The sequence below is a fragment of the Coregonus clupeaformis genome, chromosome 11 (genome assembly GCF_020615455.1).
Source record: "Coregonus clupeaformis isolate EN_2021a chromosome 11, ASM2061545v1, whole genome shotgun sequence".
NCBI classification, from domain to species: Eukaryota; Metazoa; Chordata; class Actinopteri; order Salmoniformes; family Salmonidae; genus Coregonus; species Coregonus clupeaformis.
This window is the reverse complement of record NC_059202.1, coordinates 51181516-51206870: the sequence shown is the minus strand read 5'-3', so window position 1 is coordinate 51206870 and position 25355 is coordinate 51181516. Positions and strand designations below refer to the sequence as shown.

The 25355-nt window shown below is 42.1% G+C and overlaps 2 protein-coding genes across 8 annotated transcripts in view; one reads left to right on the top strand and one right to left on the bottom strand.

Annotated features, from left to right (window-relative positions):
* LOC121577085 (nuclear receptor subfamily 2 group C member 1-A-like) overlaps positions 1-21027 on the bottom strand; it is a 31206-nt gene extending 10179 nt beyond the window's left edge. For 2 of the 7 annotated variants that reach the window (XM_041890848.2, XM_041890851.2), the window contains exons 1-8: positions 20351-21027; positions 14184-14313; positions 13605-13841; positions 13182-13260; positions 12916-13095; positions 11958-12147; positions 9364-9460; positions 8436-8629 (exon numbers count right to left, since the gene is read on the bottom strand). In XM_041890848.2, the coding sequence (XP_041746782.1) occupies positions 8436-8629; positions 9364-9460; positions 11958-12147; positions 12916-13095; positions 13182-13260; positions 13605-13841; positions 14184-14252 (1046 nt within the window). In that variant the 5' untranslated portion in view covers positions 14253-14313; positions 20351-21027. Of the gene's footprint in view, positions 1-8435; positions 8630-9363; positions 9461-11957; positions 12148-12915; positions 13096-13181; positions 13261-13604; positions 13842-14183; positions 14314-20346 lie in introns of all 7 variants that reach the window. The other 5 variants (XM_041890853.2, XM_041890854.2, XM_041890849.2 and 2 more) reach the window with 4 other exon arrangements.
* A 344-nt stretch (positions 21028-21371) lies between these two features.
* Positions 21372-23427, top strand: LOC121577381 (E3 SUMO-protein ligase ZBED1-like). The gene is made up of 3 exons (XM_041891137.2): positions 21372-21724; positions 22184-22812; positions 22897-23427. The coding sequence occupies exons 1-3, from the start codon at positions 21439-21441 to the stop codon at positions 23026-23028; spliced, it is 1047 nt and encodes a 348-aa protein (XP_041747071.2). The 5' UTR covers positions 21372-21438; the 3' UTR covers positions 23029-23427.
* Positions 23428-25355: the final 1928 nt, after the last annotated feature.

The following is a 25355-nucleotide window of genomic DNA, read 5'->3' as shown; positions in this document are numbered from 1 at the left end:
ATGTTTTAAAGTCACCATTGGCCTCATGGGGAAATCCCTGAGCGGTTTCCTTCCTCTCCGGCAACTGAGTTAGGAAGGACGCCTGTATCTTTGTGGTGACTGGGTGTATTGACACACCATCCAAAGTGTAATTTACCCATCTACCAGTAGGTGCCATTCTTTGCGAGGCATTGGAAAACCTCCCTGGTCTTTGTGGTTGAATCTGTGTTTGACATTCACTGTTCGGCTGAGAGACCTTACAGATATTGTATGTGTGGGGTACAGAGATGAGGTAGACATTCAAAAATCATGTTAAACATTATTGCACACAGAGGCCATGCAACTTATTATGTGACTTGTTAAGCACATTTTTACTCCTGAACTTATTTAGGCTTGCCATAACAAAAAGGGTTGAATACTTATTTATTGACTCAAGACATTTCAGCTTTTCATTTTTTATTAACTTGTCAAAATTTCAACATAATTCCACTTTGACATTATGCAGTATTGTGTGTAGGCCAGTGACCAACAAATCTCAATTTAATCAATTTTAGATTCAGCCTGTAACACAACAAAATGTGGAAAAACTCAAGGGGTGTGAATACTTTCTGAAGGCACTGTATTAATCTCTAAACGTGCTTATATTGCATTTTCTTCCTTTGAGGTTAACATTTCTATTAGTGTTGAGGTTCAGGAAGTGATATATAAATAGACTGCAGAAAGGAAAACAAGCTTCAAGCTTGACAGATCTTGGATAGGAAATGTCTAACCAACAACTAACCTAATTAACCGAGACAGGAACACAGGAACCACATTGCCCTTGACTGGAAAAATTCAATTTGAGCCCCATGATATACCAGAGAAACACAACCCCTAAGGTCCTTCTGATACACTCAGAACATCTGTCAGCTCTAAAATCAGTACTGCTATTAGTCAATCCAAGCAGTCTAAGACATTTGGGGGAGGGGGGCTGCTAAGCTGACATATGGAATTGTTTTAAGATGGTCATAATATGGATCATTTAGCCATTTGATTTTGAATTGTAGGTATAAAAATACATTTATACATATAACTTTTTACATTTTGGCCTTAAATGTAACCTTTAATTAACTAGGCAAGTCAGTTAAGAACAAATTCTTATTTACAATGACGGCCTACCAAAAGGCCTCCTGCGGGGACGAGGCTGGGATAAAAAAGATAGGACAAAACACACATCACGACAAGAGAGACACCACATAAAGAGAGACCTAAGACAACAACATAGCATGGCAGCAACACATGACAACACAGCATGGTAGCAACACCACATGACAACATGGTAGCAACACCACATGACAGCAGCACAACATGGTAGCAGCTCAAAACATGGTACAAACATTATTGGGCACAGACAACAGCAAGAAGGTAGAGACAACAATACATCACGCGAAGCTGCCACAACTGTCAGTAAGAGTGTCCATGATTGAGTCTTTGAATGAAGAGATGGACATAAAACTGTCCAGATTGAGAGTTTTTTAAAGCTCGTTCCAGTCGCTAGCTGCAGCGAACTGAAAAGAGGAGCGACCCAGGGATGTGTGTGCTTTGGGGACCTTTAACAGAATGTGACTGGCAGAACGGGTGTTGTATGTGGAGGATGAGGGCTGCAGTAGGTATCTCAGATAGGGTGAGGCCTAAGAGGGTTTAAGAAATAAGCATCAACCGGTGGGTCTTGCGACAGGTATACAGAGGAGTATAGAGTGCAGTGATGTGTCCTATAAGGAGCATTGGTGGCAAACCTGATGGCCGAATGGTAAAGAACATCTAGCCGCTCGAGAGCACCCTTACCTGCGATCTATAAATTACATCTCCGTAATCTAGCATGGGTAGGATGGTCATCTGAATCAGGGTTAGTTTGGCAGCTGGGGTGAAAGAGGAGCGATTATGATAGAGGAAACCAAGTCTAGATTTAACCTTAGCCTGCAGCTTTGATATGTGCTGAGAGAAGGACAGTGTACCGTCTAGCCATACTCCCAAGTACTTGTATGAGGTTACTACCTCAAGCTATAAACCCTCAGAGGTAGTAATCACACCAAACCACATTACCTTTGTTTTGGAGGTGTTCAGAACATGGTTAAGGGCAGAGAAAGCTTGTTGGACACTAAGAAAGCTTTGCTGTAGAGCATTTAACACAAAATCCGGGGAGGGGCCAGCTGAGTATAAGACTATCATCTGCATATAAATGGATGACAGAGCTTCCTACTGCCTGAGCTATGTTGTTGATGTAAATTGAGAAGAGCGTGGGGCCTAGGATCGAGCCTTGGGGTACTCCCTTGGTGACAGGCAGTGGCTGAGACAGCAGATGTTCTGACTTTATACACTGCACTCTTTGAGAGCGGTAGTTAGCGAACCAGGCCAAAGACCCCTCAGAGACACCAATACTCCTTAGCCGGCCCACAAGAATGGAATGGTCTACCGTATCAAAAGCTTTGGCCAAGTCAATAAAAATAGCAGCACAACATTGCAGTGACACATCCATAACTAGATTGCATACCAGAGCGAATACTATAGACATCAAGAAAGCCAGTCAGTTGATTATTGACACGTTTTTCCAACACTTTTGATAAACAGGGAAAAATTGAAATTGGCATATAACAGTTAGGATCAGCTTGATCTCCCCCTTTAAATAAAGGACGCACCGTGGCTGCCTTCCAAGCAATGGGAACCTCCCCAGACAGGAGAGACAGGATAAAAAAGGTCAGAGACAGGCTTGGTGATGATAGAGGCAGCAACCTTAAAGAAGAAAGGATCTAAACCATCTGACCCAGATGTTTTTTTGGGGTCAAGTTTAAGGAGCTCCTTTAGCATCTAGGACTCAATGACCGCCTGCAGGGAGAAACTTTGTAGCAGGGCAGGGGGAAAAGAGGGAGGAGCATCAGGGCTAGTTGCATTAAAAGGGGTGGGAGATGAGGAAATGTTGGACGGGCAAGGAGGCATGGCTGAGTCAAATAGGAATCCTGACTTAATGAAGTGGTGATTAAAGAGCTCAGCCATGTGCCCTTTGTCAGTAACATCCACATCATCAACATTAAGGGACATGGGCGGCTGTGAGAAGGAGGGTTTATTCTCCAGGTCTTTAAACATTTTCCAGAACTTCTTGGGGTTAGACCCACAGAGAGAGAACTGCTCCTTAAATGGAATTCTTGAGGTGGAGTAACTCTGCCAAATCACGGTCGAACCAGGGGCTGAACTGGTTTTTAAATCTCATTTTCTTTATGGGGGCGTTTGTTAACAATACCACTGAAAATAAAATAAAAAAAGAAGGTCCAAGCGACTTCGACAGAGGGGGATCAAGCTGATTCTATACCAATTTACAGAGGCCAGGTTATGAAGGAAGGCTTGCTCATTTAATTATTTTAGCAAGCGTCTATGACAGATCAGGACAGGTCGTTTCACTGAGCAGCCATAATGAACACAGGCTGTAAAACAGTGATCACTAAGGTCATTACAGAAAACACCAGACTGATACCTGTCAGGATTATTTGTGAGGATTTCTGGGTGTTTGGAGTCATACCTTGTGGGATTGGTAATAATCTGAGAAAGATTTAGGGAGTCCCATTGCTTTAGGACTTGGGTCAGGTGGTTTAAGCATGTCCCAGTTTAGGTCACCTAGCAGGACAAATGCAGACTTAGTGTAAGGGGCCAGGAGAGAGCTTAGGGCAGGTAGGGTACAGGCCGGTGCTGATGGTGGACAATAACACGCAGCAACAGTCAACAAAGAGATATTTGAAAGCTTAATGCTTAAAACCAGCAAATCAAATTGTTTGGGGAGAGACAACAGAGCACTGAAGGTGTTCCTTGGTAAAGATTGCCACTCCACCACCTTTGGAAGATCTGTCTTGCCGAAAAAGGTTATAACCAGAAAGGTTAACATCAGTGTTCAAAACACTCTTTCTTAACCACGTCTCCGTAATAACCAACACATCTGGATTGGAGCTGTGAACCCACACTTTCAATTGATCCATTTTAGATAATAAGCTTCTAGTGTTAACGTGGAGAAAACCCAGGCAGAAATCAGTGAAGCAGAAATCAGAGCACAAGTCAGAATTGGGGCTAGCAACAGTAGATGAGACAGGGGGAGACAGGCCAGGGCAGACAGTGAACAGATCGCCAGGTGGAATCCAAGCAGCAGTGCAGCAGGAGTAGGTGTCACACCAGTTTGGGAGAAGCTTTATTCGAGAGGCAGATTCCTTGTAGAAAATCCCAGCTAGGTAGCAAGTCTCTGTCCACCGTTTTTTTCAACATGCAAAAGGAAGTTGTTAACTAGCTATATCGCTTCAGTTTCGGTTAAAGGTCCTTTACGACGTCCAAACAAAGTTGTCCTGTGATTGTTGTATCTTAGAGATTGCGAGGAGGATATCTTCTGATGTCACACAAGTTCTATCACTTCAAACTGAAGCTGGAATGACATTTTCTTTTTTTCTATTGACATTTCTTTGTGTGTGTAATATATATATATACACACACACACACACACACACACACATTATGCTGATTCATGATTTCGACTGGCTGAGAAAAGCTGCCAGCCTGTCTGTCTCATCCCAACACGTTCATAACCATAGGACAGCTGGGGATCGAATTTCAATATTGAAACAATGTTGGAAATGCCGGAGAGACACACAGCAAGATAATTATAAATCTCCGCTGTTGAAAACCAAACGCTAGTCTAAAAGAAATGGGAGATAATGTCTAGATGCTTTTTACAGTGTAGATCTAGTATATAAATTGCCTGGCTGAGCTGATGAAGCCCATAGAAAAACATTGAATACGGTGGCTTGCGAAAGTATTCACCCCACTTGGCATTTTTCCTATTTTGCTGCCTTACAACCTGGAATTAAAATGGATTTTTGGGGGGTTTGTATCATTTGATTTACACAACATGCCTACCACTTTGAAGATGCAAAATATTTTTTTTATTGTGAAACAAACAAGAAATAAGACCAAAAAATAAAAAATGTGAGCGTGCATAACTATTCACCCGCCCAAAGTCAATACTTTGTAGAGCCACCTTTTGCAGCAATTACAGCTGCAAGTCTCTTGGGGTATGTCTCTATAAGCTTGGCACATCTAGCCACTGGGATGTTTGCCCATTCTTTAAGGCAAAACTGCTCCAGCACCTTCAAGTTGGATGGGTTCCGCTGGTGTACAGCAATCTTTACGTCATACCACAGATTCTCAATTGGATTGAGGTCTCGGCTTTGACTAGGCCATTCCAATAAATGTAAATGTTTCCCCTTAAACCACTTAAGTGTTGCTTTAGCAGTATGCTTAGGGTCATTGTCCTGCTGGAAGGTGAACCTCCGTCCCAGTCTCAAATCTCTGGAAGACTGAAACAGGTTTCCCTCAAGAATTTCCCTGTATTTAGCGCCATCCATCATGAGAGGTATTGGGTTTGCGCCAGACATAGCGTTTTCCTTGATGGACAAAAAGCTAAATTTTTGTCTCATCTGACCAGAGTACCTTCTTCCATATGTTTGGGGAGTCTCCCACATGCCTTTTGGCGAACACCAAATGTGTTTGCTTATTTTTTTCTTGACGCAATGGCTTTTTTCTGGCCACTCTTCCGTAAAGCCCAGCTCTGTGGAGTGTACGGCTTAAAAAGTGGTCCTATGGACAGATACTCCAATCTCTGCTGTGGAGCTTTGCAGCTCCTTCAGGGTTATCTTTGGTCTCTTTGATGAATGCCCTTCTTGCTTGGTCCGTGAGTTTTGGTGGGCGGCCCTCTCGTGGCAGGTTTGTTGTGGTGCCATATCTTTCCATTTTTTAATAATGGATTTAATGGTGCTCCGTGGGATGTTCAAAGTTTCTGATATTTTTTTATAACCCAACCCTGATCTGTACTTCTCCACAACTTTGTCCCTGACCTGTTTGGAGAGCTCCTTGGTCTTCATGGTGCTGCTTGGTTCGTGGTGCCCCTTGCTTAGTGGTGTTGCAGACTCTGGGGCCTTTCAGAACAGGTAGGTAGGTATACAGTGATCCCTCGCCACTTCGCGGTTCACTTATCGCGGATTCGCTATTTCGGATTTTCATAATGCATTTTTTTTTTTTGGTGCATTGTGCTCTGCATTCTGATTCGCTAAAAACTCACTCCCGCTTCTTGTATCAAAACATGCTACGAATTGTGCTATCATTTTGTCGTCTCGTGCAGTTATGTGTACGTACATAAAACAGCTTGGCAAATTTACATTAAGTTGGCCAAATTATCTTGTAATTTCGAACATCTCCTAAACCCATAATGTCGACGAAACGGCCTGGACCGACAAAAGCACCTGCGGATGGGCCCAAACGGCGGAAGATGCTACCTATCTCAGATAAAGTTAAACTTCTGGACATGCTAAGGGAAGGTAAAAGCTATGCAGCCGTTGCTCGCCATTACGGAATCAATGAATCTTCCGTTCGTTACATAAAGAAGGAGGAAAAAAACATAGGACGACAGCAGCAGTCAATTTTAATACGAATGCAAAAAGGGTTGTAACTGTCCGCAACAAGACCATGGTACGGATGGAGACGGCATTAGCTCTGTGGACTAATGACTGCAGGAAAAAAAACATAACCCTGGATACAAACGTTATCTGCACAAAAGAGAGAATGCTGTATGAAAACTTTGCTGTCAGTGACGGGGAAGAGGGAGAGGATGCCGGGCCCTCAGCAAGTGCTGCTGACACAGTGGGAGAGGATGCCAGGCCCCCAGCAAGTGCTGCTGACAAAGTTCCAAGCGCATTTGCAGAAATGACAAAGCCACAAAGCGACGATGAAAGAGAAGAGGGAGAAGAGGACACGAGAGATGAGGAGGAAGGACTAACGCTTGGTCGCTTAGCAACCATGGTGCGAATGGCCACTGAACTTAAGCGAGTAGCTGAGGAATGGGACCCTTTGATGAGCCGTTCGTTACAGTTCTCCAACGTAATCGATGGTGGCATGTCGGTGTACAAAGGATCTTTTTGCAAAGAAGAAAAAAGAGCGACAACAGCTGCCTATCACTATGTTCTTCTCCCGAACAAACACACCTGCACAGCGGGCTTCAGAAGAAGAGAACACTGCAGAGCGCAGTCAGGATGCAGCGGCCCAGTCTGAAGAGCAGTGAAACGGCCTACACGTGAGTCACTGTATTTGTATACATGTAATAGTTGCTAATTGTAAAAAAAAAAAAGTTTTCTATTTCGCGGATTTCACTTATCGCGGGTCATTTTCGGAACGTAACCCCCGCGATAAACGAGGGATTACTGTATATACACACATACTGAGATCATGTGACACCTAGATTGCACACAGGTGGACTTTAACTAATTATGTGACTTAGGTAATTGGTTGCACCAGATCTTATTTAGGGGCAAAGGGGGTGAATACATATGCACGCATCACTTTTCCGTTATACATTTTTTAGAATGTTTTTAAACAAGTAATTTTTTTCATTTCACTTCACCAATTTGGACTATTTTGTGTATGTCCATTACATGAAATCCAAATAAAAATCCATTTAAATTACAGGTTGTAATGCAACAAAATAGGAAAAACGGCAAGGGGGATGCATAATTTTGCAAGGCACTGTAACACATCCAGAAATGGCAAAAAAGAACAGTCAGAAAATAAATCTAGGAGAAGTAAAAATAAAATATAAACATAGGCACAAAACTACCTTCATACTTCCATTCGTTTTTTAAAACCGGTACCGGTTACCTTCAGACGAGTCCCGTGACACTTGTGGTGGTCCTAGAGCAAAACGGAGCGCCATCGTGTTCGTGAGAATCTTCCATTTCCACAGTGGGGTCCCATTAGTTTATAGCCCAAACAGTTCAGACGCTACCAAACAGAAGTTGGCACATCGACGGTACCGACTTCAGACGAGTCTCCTGACACTTGTGGGGATCGTAGAGCAAAATGGAGAACACCATCGTGTTCGTAGGAGTCTCCCCTTGTAGGTCAAACTGTACGGACACTAGATGTTTACGGGAGAAGACCGATTTTCGGGATGCATCATGGTCTGACAAACACCACTTTAGCTCTGCCAGCTTTCACCGCAGACGTGGAAGTGCGACACTGGCGGATGCGGTGGATTGAGATGCATCCAATACAAAAAAACATTTATCTTAAACTGACGGATTTATGTTTTTATTTTGTTATGTAACCTCGATTCGGTGTGTCAATCGACTCTAGGGGGTTAAAAAAATGTCAAATCTGGGATCTGAGAATTTGTTCAATGGTCAAATACATTTTGTCTAGCTTCAAAATGTTTTAACCTATCATGTGGGTATTTGTCAGTCTAAGTATCTAGAAAACTGTCTATGAATTTCAGAGGGGCTATATTTCCCTAGCCCTATCCCTCAACTGTACACCAAAATAAGTGGTGGCGATGCCACTTTGCTGAAAAACAAATTCCAGAATGTAGCTTTAAAATCCTGTATAAGAAATCTCCTCACCGCGTAATGTCACTGGCGGTCTGTTCATCTCCTTGGAGATCCGTCATTGAGCTGTCTCCGTTGCTAAGGGGGTCGTCCACACCCATTAGGTCATTGCCGTCGGTAATGTCGTTCATCTCCCGGGCCTTGTTCAGGTGAGCCAGTGATGTCACCACGTTGGCCAGCGTGCTCAGGTCGCCCTGACACGGGTCATTCTATGGAGGGGTACAAGGGACAATCAGCACCATTATTAATAATGGAAAAAATGGAAACTACTAATGGAGTCCCAATCCTTTCCCATTGTAATCATTTGTAAATAGATATATTTCCTTCCTTAGATAAGAAAGAGATAGAAATACGGTGTCTCCTATTGCCCTGGGAGAGATGGTCTTCACTTATACTGTGCCTCAAGAAAGTATTCATACCCCTTGACTTATTCCACATTTTGTTGTGTTCCAGCCTGAATTCAAAATGTGTTACATATTTTTTTTCTCTCACCCATCTACACACACAATACCCCATAATAACAAAGTGAAAACATGTTTTTAGACATTTTTGCTAATTTATTGAAAATAAATTACAGGAGGTGGGTGGTTGGATGGACAAATTTTTTTTTTTTTACATACTACATTTGTAACTTTTTGGCTCTGTGGTATGATCATGGTGATCAATGCTTTGTATGTGTACTTTTTTTTTTTTTACTATTATTTTTGAGTGGTACCCCATGGGTGGAGTTGGTAGAGCATGGCGTTTGCAACGCCAGGGTTGTGGGTTCGATTCCCACAGGGGGCCAGTATAAACAAATAATGTATGCACTCACTAACTGTAAGTCGCTCTGCTAAATGACTGAAATGTAAATGTAACTATGAAATTATAATAATTTCTGTATTGTGCACCCCCCCCCCCCCCCCCACCCTCCCACCCCCCCGCCAGTGCTGTAGTTACTAACCGATTCAGGGGATGTGGGGACCAGGATGGTGTTCTCCAGCTTGGGGAATGGCTGCTGGATGTTGAGGAGCATGCTCGACTCCAGCAAACTAGTTGACCTGCAAACACAAACAACACTTCAATTCTACCATCCAATCCCACAGAGATCTCGAAGGTTTACCCTCACCATCCTCTTCATCTGCACTAATCTGGAAAAAAGGTTGAAAGCTAGCCTATTTTGGCTGCGCTTAGACAGGCATATTTTTTCCACTAATTGGTCTTTTGACCAATCACATCAGATCTGTTCACATCAGATCTTTTTCAGAGCTGATCTGATTGGTCAAAAGACTAATTAGTGAAAGAAAGATCAGAACTGGGCTACCTGTCTAAACACAGCCAATGTTGAGCTTCCACCATATTGTTTTCACCTATCAAATCTTGTCCAATCAGTGCAGATGAAGGGGAGGAGAGTCCAATTATGAATGATTGAGACTGCTGAAGCAGTGGTTAGTCTTCTCATTCCACAAGTGCAGAGGTGCATAAATCCAGTGGACCACAGATTATCCATTATATTGACCAGATTCTCAAGTGGCCACTTTAACAATGAAATAAAATGTATTTAAAAAATGGAGGGTAGTCGGGAGGAAGCAAGATCAGGTGGGACCATTCTAGCCAATGAGAGGGCAGATACGCGTAAACAGGAACAACTCCGATATAAAAATAAAAAAACTTTGCCGGGTTGTCACGTGTCCTACTTATATCAGTACAACCTAAGAATTACGGAACTTCTATTTTATCAAATAAAAAGCCACACGTAGCAAATAAGCAATTACATTTCTTGTTAACCAAATTCGACCTTCTTTTTGACCTCCATACAAAAACTCCTTGCTTGGTGAGCGGAGAAAAATGAAACCGTCACCTGCTGGAGAAGACCGATCTTGGACCCAGTTATCCCTCTCGCTTCACCTCTTCCTCTCCGAGTGGACTCTACGGACTGATTTCTACCTGGGAACCCAGGTGTGTCCACTCTCCAGCCAATCAGTAACATCAATTACCGTATTTTCCGCACTATAAGGCGCACTTAAAAGCCTTTAATTTTCTCCAGAAAAGACAGTGCGCCTTATAATCCGGAGCGCCTTATATATGGATCAATTGGTTAATTGGTTGATCCATGCTGGTTGTACACACCGCTCAAGGCGCTCTGTCAAAATGTTTCAGTATGAAAAACCAATAAAAACAATTTAATAATAATGAAATGTTTCAGTACGACTGGTAAACTACAAAGCCGCACCGCTTGCAGCATTACGGCTACCGTTGTCAGTAAACACTGGTACTGTGCTTACTCACAGTCCCACACCACTTGTCTGTGTATAAAGACCCCAAAATGGCAGCTTTCAAGAGACACGCTTACGACGCAGAGTTCAAGCTCAAGGCTGTCGGTCACGCAGTAGAATATGGGAATAGAGCAGCAGCGAGAGAATTCAACATTAATGAATCAATGGGCTGATATATCAGTCTCAACTGTGGTCCAAGCTTTCACGAAGGCAGGAATAATCTCTAAACTGCCAGGCAACAGCAGCGACACTGACTCGGATAATGCACGAGAGGAGCCGGGCAGGTTGGATGCCGTAGTCGCCCAACTGTTCAATTCGGACACTGAAGAAGAAGAATTGAGGGATTCGTGGACGGGAATGAACTGGAAAAGTGAGCTTTACGTGTTATACGTAACTGAACAATGTTGAGTTATGCACTAACGTTTGATTTAGTGGTATCAGACTGTTTCTTTTACTACGTGTTTACTGAATCAGGGAAAAGTTCCCATCCACGTTTGGGAGAAGAGTGAGCAAGGCTGGGAGATATTGTTAATATGCACATTAACGTTTGAACAACGTTACCATGGGAGAGAACGGAGTTGTCAGAACGCTTAATCCAGGCTCTGTCGTAGCTGGCCGCGACCGGGAGACCCATGGGGCGGCGTACAATTGGCCCGGCGTCGTCCAGGGTAGGGGAGGGCATTGCCGGCAGGGATGTAGCTCAGTTGGTAGAGCATGGTGTTTGCAACACCAGGGCTGTGGGTTCAATTCCCACGGGGGGTATAAAAAATAATGTATGCACTAAATGTAAGTCGCTCTGGATAAGAGCGTCTGCTAAATGACTCAAATGTAAAATGTAAATGTCAATAAAGTTTGACTTTATCTGACTGTTTTGTTGACATTCCCTTTAGCACAGCTCCATCTAGTGGATGCATAACGCAACCCCAGTCAATCGTTTGACTATCTTCTATTCTATGCGCCTTATAATCCGGTGCGCCCTATATATGAAAACAGTTCTAAAATCAGCCAGTCATTGAAGGTGCGCCTTATAATCCGGTGCGCCTTATAGTGCGGAAAATACGGTAATTAATTAATTAGGGCTCACACACACTGGCAACGCATCCCACACAGAGCTTACGGTGGAGTATGCGCTCCGTGCCTTTTGAGGCTATGTTTGATGTGACCTCATGCACCTATATTCCGCCACTCCAACCCAACTTCCCCAATGAAATACATAGAGTTGGTTTCATCATTTTATGCTGCATTGGTCTATGTGATGGGGCCCTTAAGCCAGCTGCAGTACCTTGCGGTTTCCTTGTAGTACCTGGCGGTTTCCTTGTAGTACCTGGCGGTTTCCTTGTCGGTGACGAAGGTGGGCGTGGCAGCCAGAGGACTACACAGGTTCTTCCTGATGTAGATCTTCTCTGTAGACGCAGCACAGTTGATAGACTTCTCTCTGGATACCTCCACCGGCTTCCTCTCACACTGAACGGCTGAGAGAGAGGAAGAGAACAGTTGAAACTCTAATCCACCTTATGTGCATTTTGTGATCGACTACATTGCAGTCGGACTACACAGAACCAGTGATTTACAAATCACCTTCCATCCCAAATAACTCCTCATTATGGCTGTGTTTACACAGGCAGCTAAATTCAGATCTTTCGCCAATTAATTTGCATTCTAATATTTTCCTAATGTGTAAACAGCAACAAAAAAAACACATGGAATCTGATCTTTTGATTTACAATTCATACCACCTCCATATGGCTGCGTTTACACAGGCTTTACTGGATCTGATTCAAAACCGATCCTCCATATGCAACCTCTGTCTGGACGCTCAGATCAGATTTCTTTGCTCGGAAGTTTATTTTTTGCACATGACATGCCGTTACCATGACAACCATCCCCCAAAAAATCACAGTGACAGGAAATTAGCATTGCATCTGTGTGCTACTTCAGAGGCTACATCAGTGAGTGTGGGCAGAAATAAATATTGGATATAGAAATTAAATCAGATTTGCGTTCTTAGAGTGGCTGTGTAAACAGCCATTATGTGATCAATATTAGCGATACTGCACCTCCACTTTGCTCAAACTGATCCCCTCAAACATACTGACTAGTAAGCAACTCAGGGCATTGTGGAACATTGCAGATGTTGACAAACTGACACCATTCCTTAATTAACATGTTAGAGAAGCATGTTTGTTTAACATTATATATTCCTACGTGAACGTCAGTAAGTGATTGGGGCAGATACTCACAGTCCTGTTTCATTCCCAGGACCATGCAGCGCTGCAGTCTGCAGTACTGGCAGCGGTTCCTGTGGTGCTTGTTGATGACACACTCTCCGGACCCCCTGCATGTATAAACCAGGTTCTTCCTGATGCTGCGCTTGAAGAAACCCTTACAGCCCTCACAGCTCACCGCCCCGTAGTGACGTCCTGGGCAAGGAGGGGGGGGGGGGGGTCAGTCACACAATAAGAAGAGAGGGTGTGTGTACACAAGTTCAAGTGCATGTCATTCCTACCTGAGGCCTTGTCTCCACACACCACACAGTACTCCACCACGGGCTTGGAAAGGGCCTGGTCTGACCCTTCCGTCACAAACTGGAAATACAACGCACACAAAAAGCAAAAGAGGCATTCATATCAAGTGTCAAAGGTACTTTTAGGGGCCTGTTTCCCTCACAGATTAAGCATAGTACTGGACTAAATGGACTGTCAATCCTTGCATATAGAGCACTGTCTAATATGAATTTGAGAGGGGTTACATTTCCCTAACCCTCAGCTGTATACAAAAACAAATGGCAGGGCGGCTGTTTTGCTGAAAAACTATTCCCAGATCGTAGCTTTAATCTGTGCTTGGGGAACCAGAATATTGCGGATAGCAATATTCTGAGTAGACGGTAGTAAGAGACTAGAATATTGGTGGTGCTGGCCGCGGCCTCTACCTGGATCTGCTGGCCGGCCAGGTCAGGGGAGGCAAACAGCAGCTGGTTGACCCCTGAACCGTCTGGGGCCGCCAGGATCACCTTGCCCGGGGACGAGGCCTCTTGTTTGGCTAGGATTACCTTGCCTGCCGTGGAGTAATCTGCGTTAGCCAGGATAAACTGCTGCTTCCCACCAGAACCCTGCTCCAATGCAGTGACGATCTGGATCTTCTGGCCCGTGGACTGGTCTGTCACAATCTGGAAGGAAAGGAGAAGAATCAAGTCAAATGAGAATAACATAAATACTACAGCCAAATGATATTGGGTTAGGATACTGTCTGAAGCCAATATGCTCTATTTGGTATAATCAAATGCTGAAGATGAACATGTTAATAGTGTCCTGTCCCGTACCTTTCCACTGGAATCTAACCCTGATGCTATGTTCTGCTATTTTCTAACCTTGAAGTCATATGAAGCTACTAGTCATGCAGATGTTGACTAATAATAGCCTTGACCTATAGTTTGGGGGTAAGAGATAACCTGAGACGTGAATGTCACAGCCATGTATCATGTCAGGAAATGACCGGTCTGTTACATTACCTGGATTCGGTGTCCCATCATGCCACCATCAGCTGACACCAGCTGAATCCTCTGAGTCTGTCCGTCCATGATGCTGATTCTGTTTCCTTCTGCTGCTGCTCACATCAAAGCCCCATGAGGCACATCAAAACTGTGGAGGAAGGAAGGAATGTTTCACAGTTACTGGGTATGCATTGAAAATCGATAATAAACATATTTGCATCAGAACAAGGTCTCAGACAGTGAGATGTGTAGAAAATGGGCTTATTAACATCATAGCAAAAACAATTTTTTGGCTTGCTTCGAAAAGATTTGAAAGACCACATCCTGAAATAGACACAATATAGTTGGTCCTAGGCATAAAGGATGGGCCAGTAACAGGTCTATACAATATGAGGACAAACATAGGCCTACATTATTACACGCAGTACTTATGAACGTCAAATGTTCAGGCTGCTGCACAGTCTATGGAGGCTCTAGTTAAGAGAGCCCAGTAAAATTTAGTTTGAGAGCATTTTTTTACTCTCTAAATGGTTAAATGAGTGAGAAATACATGGTCATTGTTGCAATGGTTTGTGGTTGGGCAACATATACTAGCAGCTTAAATCGACATGCTGAATTATTTTCCATATAAAACTACTTTAGATTGCGCTAATTTCCCTAATGTGGAACGTTTGAGTTACTACCTTACACAAGATTGCATTTTCACCCCATAAAATTGAGTGGGATTACACATCCTTTTTACCTCAGATTGGTGATGTTAGAATAAAAGTGTAGTCATCACGATAACATAAGATCAATTACTTAAAAAATATGAATATCTTTGGTGTTGTACCATTGATTTTGTCACACACTGGGGTGCGCAGGACTTACATACAGACCAAACCAGCCACGTAGCGTACGCGAGTGTTGCAAAATAAATGTACACATACATGTTATTCAATCATTTCATCCAAACCGCTCGCACGTGTTTAGCAGCTCTTGGCTTCCAAACATAGCCTACAAGCCACTGATGCATACCTTTAGAATATCTACATTTTAAAAAAAGTATAATAAATCCATGTAATATAGCCAATAAATCCATTATTTATTTTAGACAGGTCTAAAGAAACATGATATGAAGGAAATGTAGTCTATTTCAGAAGAACAGAATAGCATACTCTGAGTTGTCCTTATGTTAGGCCCTGATCTGGCTATGCAATATGGCTGTGGGCTACACTAGTTCATTTAGCGTACAAGATTTTCTTAGAATTTCGTGGTATTATTTGATATTACAGTATGAAGAACACAATTAAAACACAGATAAATAAAATAGAAAGGATATTTTCTCCAAACGATTTCCGAGGGAGTGCGCACGTGGCTTTTCTGTGTTGAGCGGTTATCAAAGAAACAAGTCCTCCTATATGCTTAATTTAGAGTTATTTATGCAACTTCAGTTGTGATACAAATGTTGGGCTATGTGTTATGATTTTTAATACATTCTAAGGCTGCATGATGCGACTATAGATGAGTTGGGGGAAAAAGTCACATGAAAGGCAGACTTGACACCCTTCATCAGTCTCTCATTCAATTTGACAAGCACTTGATAATATTTCACCAGGCCTCGAATTTCACGGCGGCATCCGTAATGCCCCATAAAAAATCCATGCCTTTTGCAGCCAAAGTGGCCGTTAAGCCCTTGGGCTGAATATAATAATTATAATTCCCTTCGCCCAGCTGCCAATCACCATTCTCCGAAGCACCTCGCACTCACATGGCTCTATCAGATATCTCAATTTTGATTAGCCAATGCCAGTCACATGATCGGGTCCTTCTCACGGGCATCTCAGCTCCGGAGTAGGCTACAAGTGAAGACTGACACATCAGGGACGCAACGGCAAGCGCCCTTATCTAATTCCGAGGCGCATATTAAATATGTTAGAACTGTACACATTTACTTTTCGTCAGCCAACAAGATGAGTAGGCCTAACGAACAGCAAAAGCACTAGACTATGACAATCTACTACCTATTCTACTGGTCAACTTGTGGGATGCGATAGATCCCAAATTAATATAACCACTTGCATCAAAAAAACGTTTAAAAGCAATGAGGCTAATAAAATAAAATATTATTATTATTATTATAAAACAGATCAGAACGTTTAGCTTAAAATGTTGATAAACTATTAGGCTATTCTTCACATTATAAGACCAGCAATGCGCACACGGCACTAGGCTATAAGTGTGAATGTTCCAAAATGCAATCAATTAGCAAACACTGTTCTCAAAAGTGACCGCAAATGCGATTATGATATAAAGGTGCGATTTTGTGGTAAAAATGTCCTTCCCCAAACTTTAAACGCAAACTCTACACCGGTTGTAAAGCGGATTAATGTGCTTAATTTTATTTGGCCACTTTAGTTGTGATACAAACCTTATCAACATATAGGCCAGGCTACATGAGGTGTGCAACTATGAAGAAAAAGTTGCACAAAAAAAAGGCATTACAAAACCAATACATGGATTTGACAGTCAAACTTAAGTAGCAGCCAACCATTGTCACTGTTAATATCCTATGCCGCGTCATGATTCTTTGAAGTTAACTATCAGAAAAAGTGGCTTGTTCCCTTTTCGTGATGTCAGCCTCCCGAAATCAACATCATACACTCCAATATAGACACTGAACAAAAATATAAATTCTTGGTCCCATGTTTCATGAGCTGAAATAAAAGATCCCAGAAATGTTCCATACGCACAAAAAGCTTGTTTCTCTAAAATGTTGTGCACACATTTGTTAACATCCCTGTAAGTCAGCATTTCTCATTTGCCAAGATGATCCATCCACCTGACAGGTGTGGCATATCAAGAAGCGGATTAAACAGCATGATCATTACACAGGTGCACCTTGTGCTGGGGACAATAAAAGGCCACTCTAAAATGTGCAGTTGTCACCCACACAATGCCACAGATGTTTCAGGTTTTGAGGGAGCATGCAATTGGCATGCTGACTGCAGGAATATCCACCAAGAGCTGTTGCCAGAGAATGTAATGTTCATTACTTTACCATTAGCCGCCTCCAACGTCGTTTTAGAGAATTTGGCAGTACGTCCAACCGACCTCACAACTGCAGACCACGTGTATGGCATTTTGTGGGCGAGCGGTTTACTGATGTCAACATTGTGAACAGAGTGCCCCATGGTGGCGATGGGGTTATGGTATGGGCAGGCATAAGCTACGGACAACAAACACAATTGCATTTTATCTATGACAATTTGAATTCAGAGATACTGTGACGCGATCCTGAGGCCCATTTTCGTGCCATTCATCCGCCTCCATCACCTCATTTTTCAGTATGATAATGCACGGTCCCATGTTGCAAGGATCTGTACACAATCGCTGGAAGCTAAAACTGCCCTAGTTCTTCCATGGCCTGCATACTCACCAGACATGCCACCCATTGAGCATGTTTGGGATGCTCTGGATCGACGTGTATGACAGCATGTTCCAGTTCCTGCCAATATCCAACAACTTTGCACAGCCATTGAAGAGTGGGACAACATTCCACAGGCCACAATCAACAGCCTGATCAACTCTATGGGAAGGAGATGGGTCACGATGCATGAGGAAAATGGTGGTCAGACAGATACTGACTGGTTCTCTGATCCACGCCCCTACCTTTTTTTTTTAAAGGTATCTCTGACCAACAGATGCATATCTGTATTCCCAGTCATGTGAAATCCATAGATGAGGGCCTAATGAATTTATTTCAATTTACTGATTTGCTTACATGAACTGTAACTCAGTAAAATCTTTGAAATTGTTGCACGTTGCGTTTCTTTTCTTTTCAGTATAGATAAAAAAAGGTCTCATCTAAACAACCATGTATAGGATATTCCAAGTTTCCGTGTCGCCTTTGAATAGTGCTAGTTTAAACAGCGCTACACCCCAAACGTTTGCCCCCTGTTCTATTGATTTCAACATCATATCAATAGAAGTGATTAACAAAAGAAGTGTTGCGTTACACTTAGCCTACCGCGTTGGCGACCCAATTGAATCAAAATGTAGATGACTGTGTTCTGCAGGTTGTCCTCTAACCAGTGATATAAAAAATACCTCCAGGTCCGTGTGTTTTTTGAGTTGTGGTAGTTTCAACAGCACATATTGATGAGTGATTTATTGCCACTTGTCAAAACAACAGATTTTTTGGTGTGTGTGCGGTTTATAATGTGCTTGTTAAATATATATATATATATATATATATATACACACACAAGTAATATGATTACTATTGTGGCACATGTACGTATAGATATATTGAAACATGAAATCTATCACAAACTGTTTCTGCATGTTGGTCATAGATTTGGACAGTTTAAAACTGCTGTTTTGACATTACATGCTGACCAGACCGCACGTGCGCCATCGCGCGAATGTTGATTTTCTTTACCCACACCAGACCCGATCAGGACATGCAGGTTGAAATATCAAAACGAACTCTGAACCAACTATATTAATTTGGGGACAGGTCGAAAAGCATTAAACATTTATGGCAATTTAGCTTGCTAGCTTGCTGTTGCTAGCCAATTTGTCCTGGGATATAAACATTGGGTTGTTATTTTACCTGAAATGCACAAGGTCCTCTACTCCAACAATTAATCCACAGATAAAAGGGTAAACCGAGTTCGCTTCTAGTAATCTCTCCTCCTTCAGGATTCTTCTTTGGACTTTATATGGCGGTTGGCAACCAATTTTAAGGTGCATTACCACCACCAACTGGACTGGAGTGTGGACCTCAGTTCATCTTTCAATCACCCACGTGGGAATATGCTCCTAAAAACCAATGAGGAGATGGGAGAGGCGGGACTTGCAGCGCGTCAAAAACAGAACGAAGTTCTATTTTAGCGCCTGGTTCCGCATACGCGAGCGAACAGTGTGGGTGCAATGATTGAATAACATTTTAGTCATTTAGCAGACGCTCTTATCCAGAGCGACTTACAGTTAGTGAGTGCATTCATTTTCATACTGGCCCCCCGTGGGAAACGAACACACAACCCTGACGTTGCAAGCGCCATGCTCTACCAACTGAGCTACAGGGGACTAATAAATGTATATGTACATTTATTTTGCAACGCACGCAATGTGGTCAGCATGTTTGGCTATTTATCCAAATGTCTTGTCAACAGGAAGCAGCGACAGCATAATTTTCAACTTACATTTTTGATATATACATTCAACATTAATTTCCAATGGCATTGTACTTAATCGGGTACAAACGAGTCCAAAACATGCAGTGATTTATTTATTTTGATAACAGAAATCACCAAAACGGGTTTTCCCTGCCTACAATAATAACGTTACATTTGTTTGTGAATATGGGTCAGTTTTACTAGCTAGCAAGCAACATGTTTTGAAATGGCAGCCCAGCCTGGGCACAGGTCCTATGCAGGAATCTAGCTAGGTCGTTAACTGCTACTAATGTGAGCAAACAGGATAGTTAGTCAATGTTGTATAGCCTACTTTTGTTTTGACTTAACTTCGTGAGAGTAGTGGTTGAGCAACTCGGAATTTACATTACATGTTAGCTGACTAGCTAACTATCTATTGCGCACACCGTGGTAGTATTGCACGGCCTAGCATTCTTGTTAGCTAGCTTCAGCAGTCTTCACCAAGCTGAGAAATATCACACAAAATGTAGTTAGTGAACTAGCCTTACATTAATAGCCATGATTGTAAGCACAACAAACACGCTCTGGTCTAGTAACTAACTATATGAAGTCGATACGGAAGATAAAGGTATTTCTTTTCCTGTGGGTGAAAGGTCAACATTGAAGGGTTAAAGCGCGCTAGGGTTCAAGGCCCATACGAAAACGCAGCAAGCGAGTGGCGGGACTTCGCGTTTGACAACAAGGAATCAGAACGCACAAATGTAGCTAGCAATTAAATCAATTTGGAACCGTTTCAATTTGTTGTTGATACAATACAAACCAACTAGGTGTTCATATTTAAACATCAACTCCGGAAATCGAACCAATTTCTTCGCGCTAGGTAATTTGTTAGCATTCTCATACAGGATTCACACAGCTAGCGAACACGTTTTAGCTAATAACTGGCACACGAATATCGATTTATTGTTTGATTTAGCTAACTACACAATGTCGTTTAGTGCCAAATAACGGTTTCCGTATGGTTTTGATAATCTCCTTACTTGCCGGTTTTGGTGCACTCTTGGTCCGGAATCGTTAGTTAAGCCTACGAACTAGCTACGTTAGCTAATGGCAGCTTCCCCTCGGGCTGCTGCTGGCTTGGCAAATGTATTCTTCCTTGGGTGATGCATGAGAGTTGACCAACGCGTTGTTTCATGGCAGCTTTTCACGCACAATCCAGTTGTTTTACCTACTGTGCTTTTTTTTACTCGGATTGTGTGTTGTATAGGTCATAAATTAATGTTCTTTTTCTGTCGTTTGCTGCAGGTTCAGAGTTCATGACCTTTTTCCTCAAAACACGTTGTGACGCGCATTAGCTCGAACACCCGGCCATCGCGAGTCGGAAGGCTTCCAAAATGTAGCCTATTCGATTGAATATCACAACTATAGGCTTTTAAGTAGGGCTGAACGATTAATTGCATTCGCGATAATATCGCGATTTGACTGAACGCGATTTTCTAATCGCAACGTGCGCGATTTGAGGTGGTCACGTGACGCGACTTTTCATGCTGTCCAGCGCAATGGCCTCTTGCTCGACGGAACAGTCAGAAACTGACACAGCTGATACTTTAATATCGAAGAGGAACAGCACGTCGGTGGTGTGGAACTATTTTGGTTTTAAAAAAGAAGATGCTGAGCAGCATCAGGTGTTGTGCAGAGCATGCCGTGCTCCGATTGCTACTTCACGGGGTAACACTACAAACCTGTTTCAGCACTTAAAAAAATACCACAAATCAATGCATGACAGTTGTATGACCAAAATGCCGAGCATCAGTGCGCGAGACAAGCCAAATACCTCAAGACAGGGATCACTGACAGAAATGTTCGAAAGTGTCACTCCGTATGAACGTAATTCAAAACGGCACGGAGAAATCACTCGGACAATAACCGAGTTCATAGCCAAAGATATGATGCCTCTCAGCACGGTGACCAAGCCTGGGTTCATGGCATTAATACATACGCTTGATAAACGTTACAGTATACCCTCCCGCACATACTTCAGTCAGACTGCCATACCGGAGCTGTACAAAAAGTGCAAAGAGAAAGTCGCCGCGGAACTTAAAACGGTGGAGTTTTTTGCTAGCACTACTGATATGTGGTCAAGCCGCACAGCTGAAAAGTACCAGAGTCTTAAAGTCCATTTTATTGATGAAGATTTCAACCTCCGAGCTCGCTGCCTACAAACTACCTACTTCCCAGACGATCACACAGGGGAAAATATTGCAGCCGGCCTGAGAGAAGGGCTTGTCAGCTGGGATCTCCACGAGGAGAATCACGTCTGCATCACGACGGACAACGCGTCGAATATGGTGCTTGCTGCGCGGCTTAATGAATGGACGAGGCTCCAATGTTTTGGCCACAGATTACATCTTGCCATTGGTAAATTATCGTGTGTGTGTGTGTGTGTGTGTGTGTGTGTGCGCGAGTGCGAGAGAGAGAGATGCGTCGATTAGTAAAGCTGAATATACAAATATATATAAATGATATTATATAAATCGGATGGGATTAAATAAATTCATACTTCCACTCCTTTTCTAATATGTAAATTCATTTTACTTGCTTATATCATATGTCTGTCTGTGGTGGAATGCCCACCTGCATTTTTTTTTCTTTTCTTGTTTTTGTTTTTTACATGTTTTTTTAGTGTTTATGAGAGAGAGAGAGAGAGAAAGAGAGAGAGAATTGACATGCAAATAAAGACCCTTTGAATTGAGAGAGAGAGAGGATGTGTTGTGGATGTGTGTATTTCAGAATTACAGCTAATTTGAGTGTGTAATAGTGAGAGCCTTGTATCAAAACTCAAATTGTGTGTAATACACTACTTTTTATTTCTTTTAGAAAATGCACTCAAAGATGACAGAGTGTCAAGGGCAACAGCACTGTGCAGGAAGCTGGTGGGGCACTTTTCCCACAGTTGGAAGAAGAAAGCAGCCCTGACGGAGGCACAGAGAGAGCTCAAACTCCCTGAGCACAACCTCATAACGGAGTGCCCAACAAGATGGGGTTCTAAAGAAATGATGATTGCCAGAGTGCTTGAACAGGCCAAAGCCATTTCTCAGGTATTGTCTGGAGATCGATATGCACGCTCCCTTATCCCAACCTGGCAGGATATTGACGTGTTGGAGTCGATTCACAAGGCACTGCATCCTCTACTGGAGTTTACTGATGCTCTTTCTGGAGAGGAGTATGTAAGCATCTCCTACCTCAAGCCAGTTCTCCACCTTTTTGCCACATCAGTCCTGGCTGAAGATGCTGAGGACACTGACCTGACTAAATCAATAAAAACCAAAGTCCTAGCATACCTCAATAACAAATATGGAGACCCAAACATCCAGGAGCTTTTGGATGTTGCCTGTTTCCTGGACCCTAGGTTCAAAATACAGTACATCAGTACAGACAACATCCCTGCTATCAAGACTCGTCTGAAGACAGAGATAGTAGACTTGGCACAACGTACATATCATTGGGTAAATAATTATGTATTTCACAAAAACAAAAATTTTCTGTAAAATCTAACTGGAAAACTAATGGCTGTTGTTTTCATCTAATAGGAGAAGAGGTCTCGTACTGAAACTGTTCAGATGCCTCAAAGTGCACAGTCCTTGGGGGAAAAGACGAAGAGGTCTCTTGGCAGTTTTTTTCAAGACCAGTTCAGCCTCTCCTTCTTTGCCTGTAAATCTTGAAGATGTCGCAGAGGCAGAGATAAACAATTACCTGATGACTCCTACCATTGATGGAGAAGATGATCCATTGGCTTGGTGGAGGGTGCACAAGATCAGCTACCCACAGTTGTGCACCATGGCACGCAAGTATCTTTGTGTACCTGCTACAAGCGCTCCCTCAGAGCGTCTTTTTAGCACAGGAGGGAATATTGTGACTTGCACTCGCTCATCCTTGAAGCCAGAAAAAGTCAATATTCTGGTTTTCTTAGCAAAAAACCTGTGAGCCACTGAGAACAGAACTGTTGGATAAGTATGGCTGGCAGTGCCATACTCGTAGTGAACTTTAGTCTGTGTGGTGTGTTATTGTTGTGTACTTGAGATAAGTGAGGCTCATCTATTTTATATTATAATATTCAAATCGTTTATAAAAAATAGTTTGTCTAAATTAAAAGTGCATTTCTCATTTTTTATTTATAACTTTATTTACTTTGATTTTACAAAATATTTTCAAAGCAAATTCCTTGTTTCAGTTGTGTGAAATGTTACTGACTTGGGAGCAGTAAGATACATACAATTTAAAATTATTTTTTTCTTAAGACTGTACCTTTTGCACACAGTGTTTACAAAGTTCATGCCTTTGTTTAAATTATTTAAATGCACAGTGGCAAAGCCACAGATGTTTCTGTAATGAGCAGTTCAATAAAAATGTCATTTATTTCAAGTCATACATGTTTGAATTTAATTCTAACAAATAGACCCAGCCTATGGGAAAGAACATTTCACACTAAATGTATATACTATTGTGTTGGTCATATTTAAATCATTCATTATGTTTTGTAGGGGAAAAAGGATAAATAAATTAAATCGCATATTAAATCGCAATCGCAATATTGGGGGCAAAAAATCGCAATTAGATTATTTTCCAAAATCGTTCAGCCTTACTTTTAAGTCAACAAAGTTGTGGCTTTTCCGTGATCCGCTTGACTTTTTTAGACTTTGGTTTTTACACATGCTTGCTTGCTTTGAGTCCTGCTGCATCCTCAGTGCAACCATCTCATTCCAGTGTTACAATTAATGACAATGATGTACATAATGCTGTAGTGTGTCCACTGTCACCTGCTGCTACACAATGTCTTGAGACATTATTTCATCCCTTGCTGCTGGTCAACTGTGTTTAAAGTAACTGTCCAGTGTTTCCAGATTTCTATGAAAAATAATTCAGTTTTCCTTCCAAAAAAATGGTAATTAAGTATGTTAAAAGCAGCTTTTCTATGTTGGAATGGTGTGGGCGTACACCAGTCATTAAATATATTTATGGGAGTAGACCGCTGATTGGCAGCTCATCCTCCTTAGGTGGAAATGACAAGCTTTTTTTAAACGGTCTACACCACAATATCGCCCTTGGTTCAAAGTAATGATCAATCATAACATAGATTATTCAGACCTGCAGACCTACTAATCACTTATTAGGGGCTAACAGCAAAGCTGTGAAACCTATTTTTATTCTATGAATAATTTTTTCCTTGACTTAATAAATAATTCAAGCATAGATTGGTAACTTTTTTTCTAATTTGGCACACAAACTAGAGACCATGACTTGGTCAAAAATAATGGCAGAGATTGGCCTATAGGGGGCACTGTTATAAGCAGTCTCACTTAAATGCTCATATCTGTCACCCCGTTTCACGTAGAGACTTGAAACTCAAGGACCCATAATAAGGTCTGTCAGGATAGATTTTCCTCCATCTTGGACATTTTTGAAAACCGTTGAAAAACTTCTTCCAAATAACACCAAATTAGGTATGTAGGCCCATGGTACATCTCAATTTAGTTTGAGAAAAGCTAAGGGATTGAATAAGAGATGTCTGAGTTATTGATACATGAGGAAATTAGATTTTACTTGCCCATTTAAATCCTTTGTAAATCCACTCCACAGTGGCCTATCAACTTAAAACTTTTTATGGTCATCAAAGACATTACCATGATGAACCATGTTCAGTTTGGCATTGATACCTTCAAAAAAAAGGATACTATTAAAGGTCCAATGCAGCTGTTTTTCTTAATATCAAATCATTTCAGTGTACAATTAAGTAACTTACTGTGATTGTTTTCAATTAAAACTGTCAAAAAGAAACACAATTGCTTCTTAGCAAAGAGCAATTTCTCAAGCAAGAATTTTGCTACGACTCTGGGAGTGGTCTGAGTGTGGAGAGGGAAAAAACATGATTTTCCTGTGTTTTATATAGATTTCCACTCTGAGGTTGGAATAATACAGTGAAAATGATGATAATGCCCTTTTAGTGTAAGAGCTGTTTGTAAAGACTGCCTGAAATTTCAGCCTGTTTTGA

What these genes read in the sequence shown, in the direction of transcription:
- LOC121577381 (XM_041891137.2), top strand. Translation starts at nt 21,439, where the DNA reads ATGTGGTCAAGCCGCACAGCTGAAAAGTACCAGAGTCTTAAAGTCCAT. An exon ending in CAGATTACATCTTGCCATTG is followed by an intron (nt 21,725 to 22,183) that starts GTAAATTATCGT and finishes TATTTCTTTTAG; the next exon opens with AAAATGCACTCAAAGATGAC. An exon ending in CACAACGTACATATCATTGG is followed by an intron (nt 22,813 to 22,896) that starts GTAAATAATTAT and finishes TTCATCTAATAG; the next exon opens with GAGAAGAGGTCTCGTACTGA.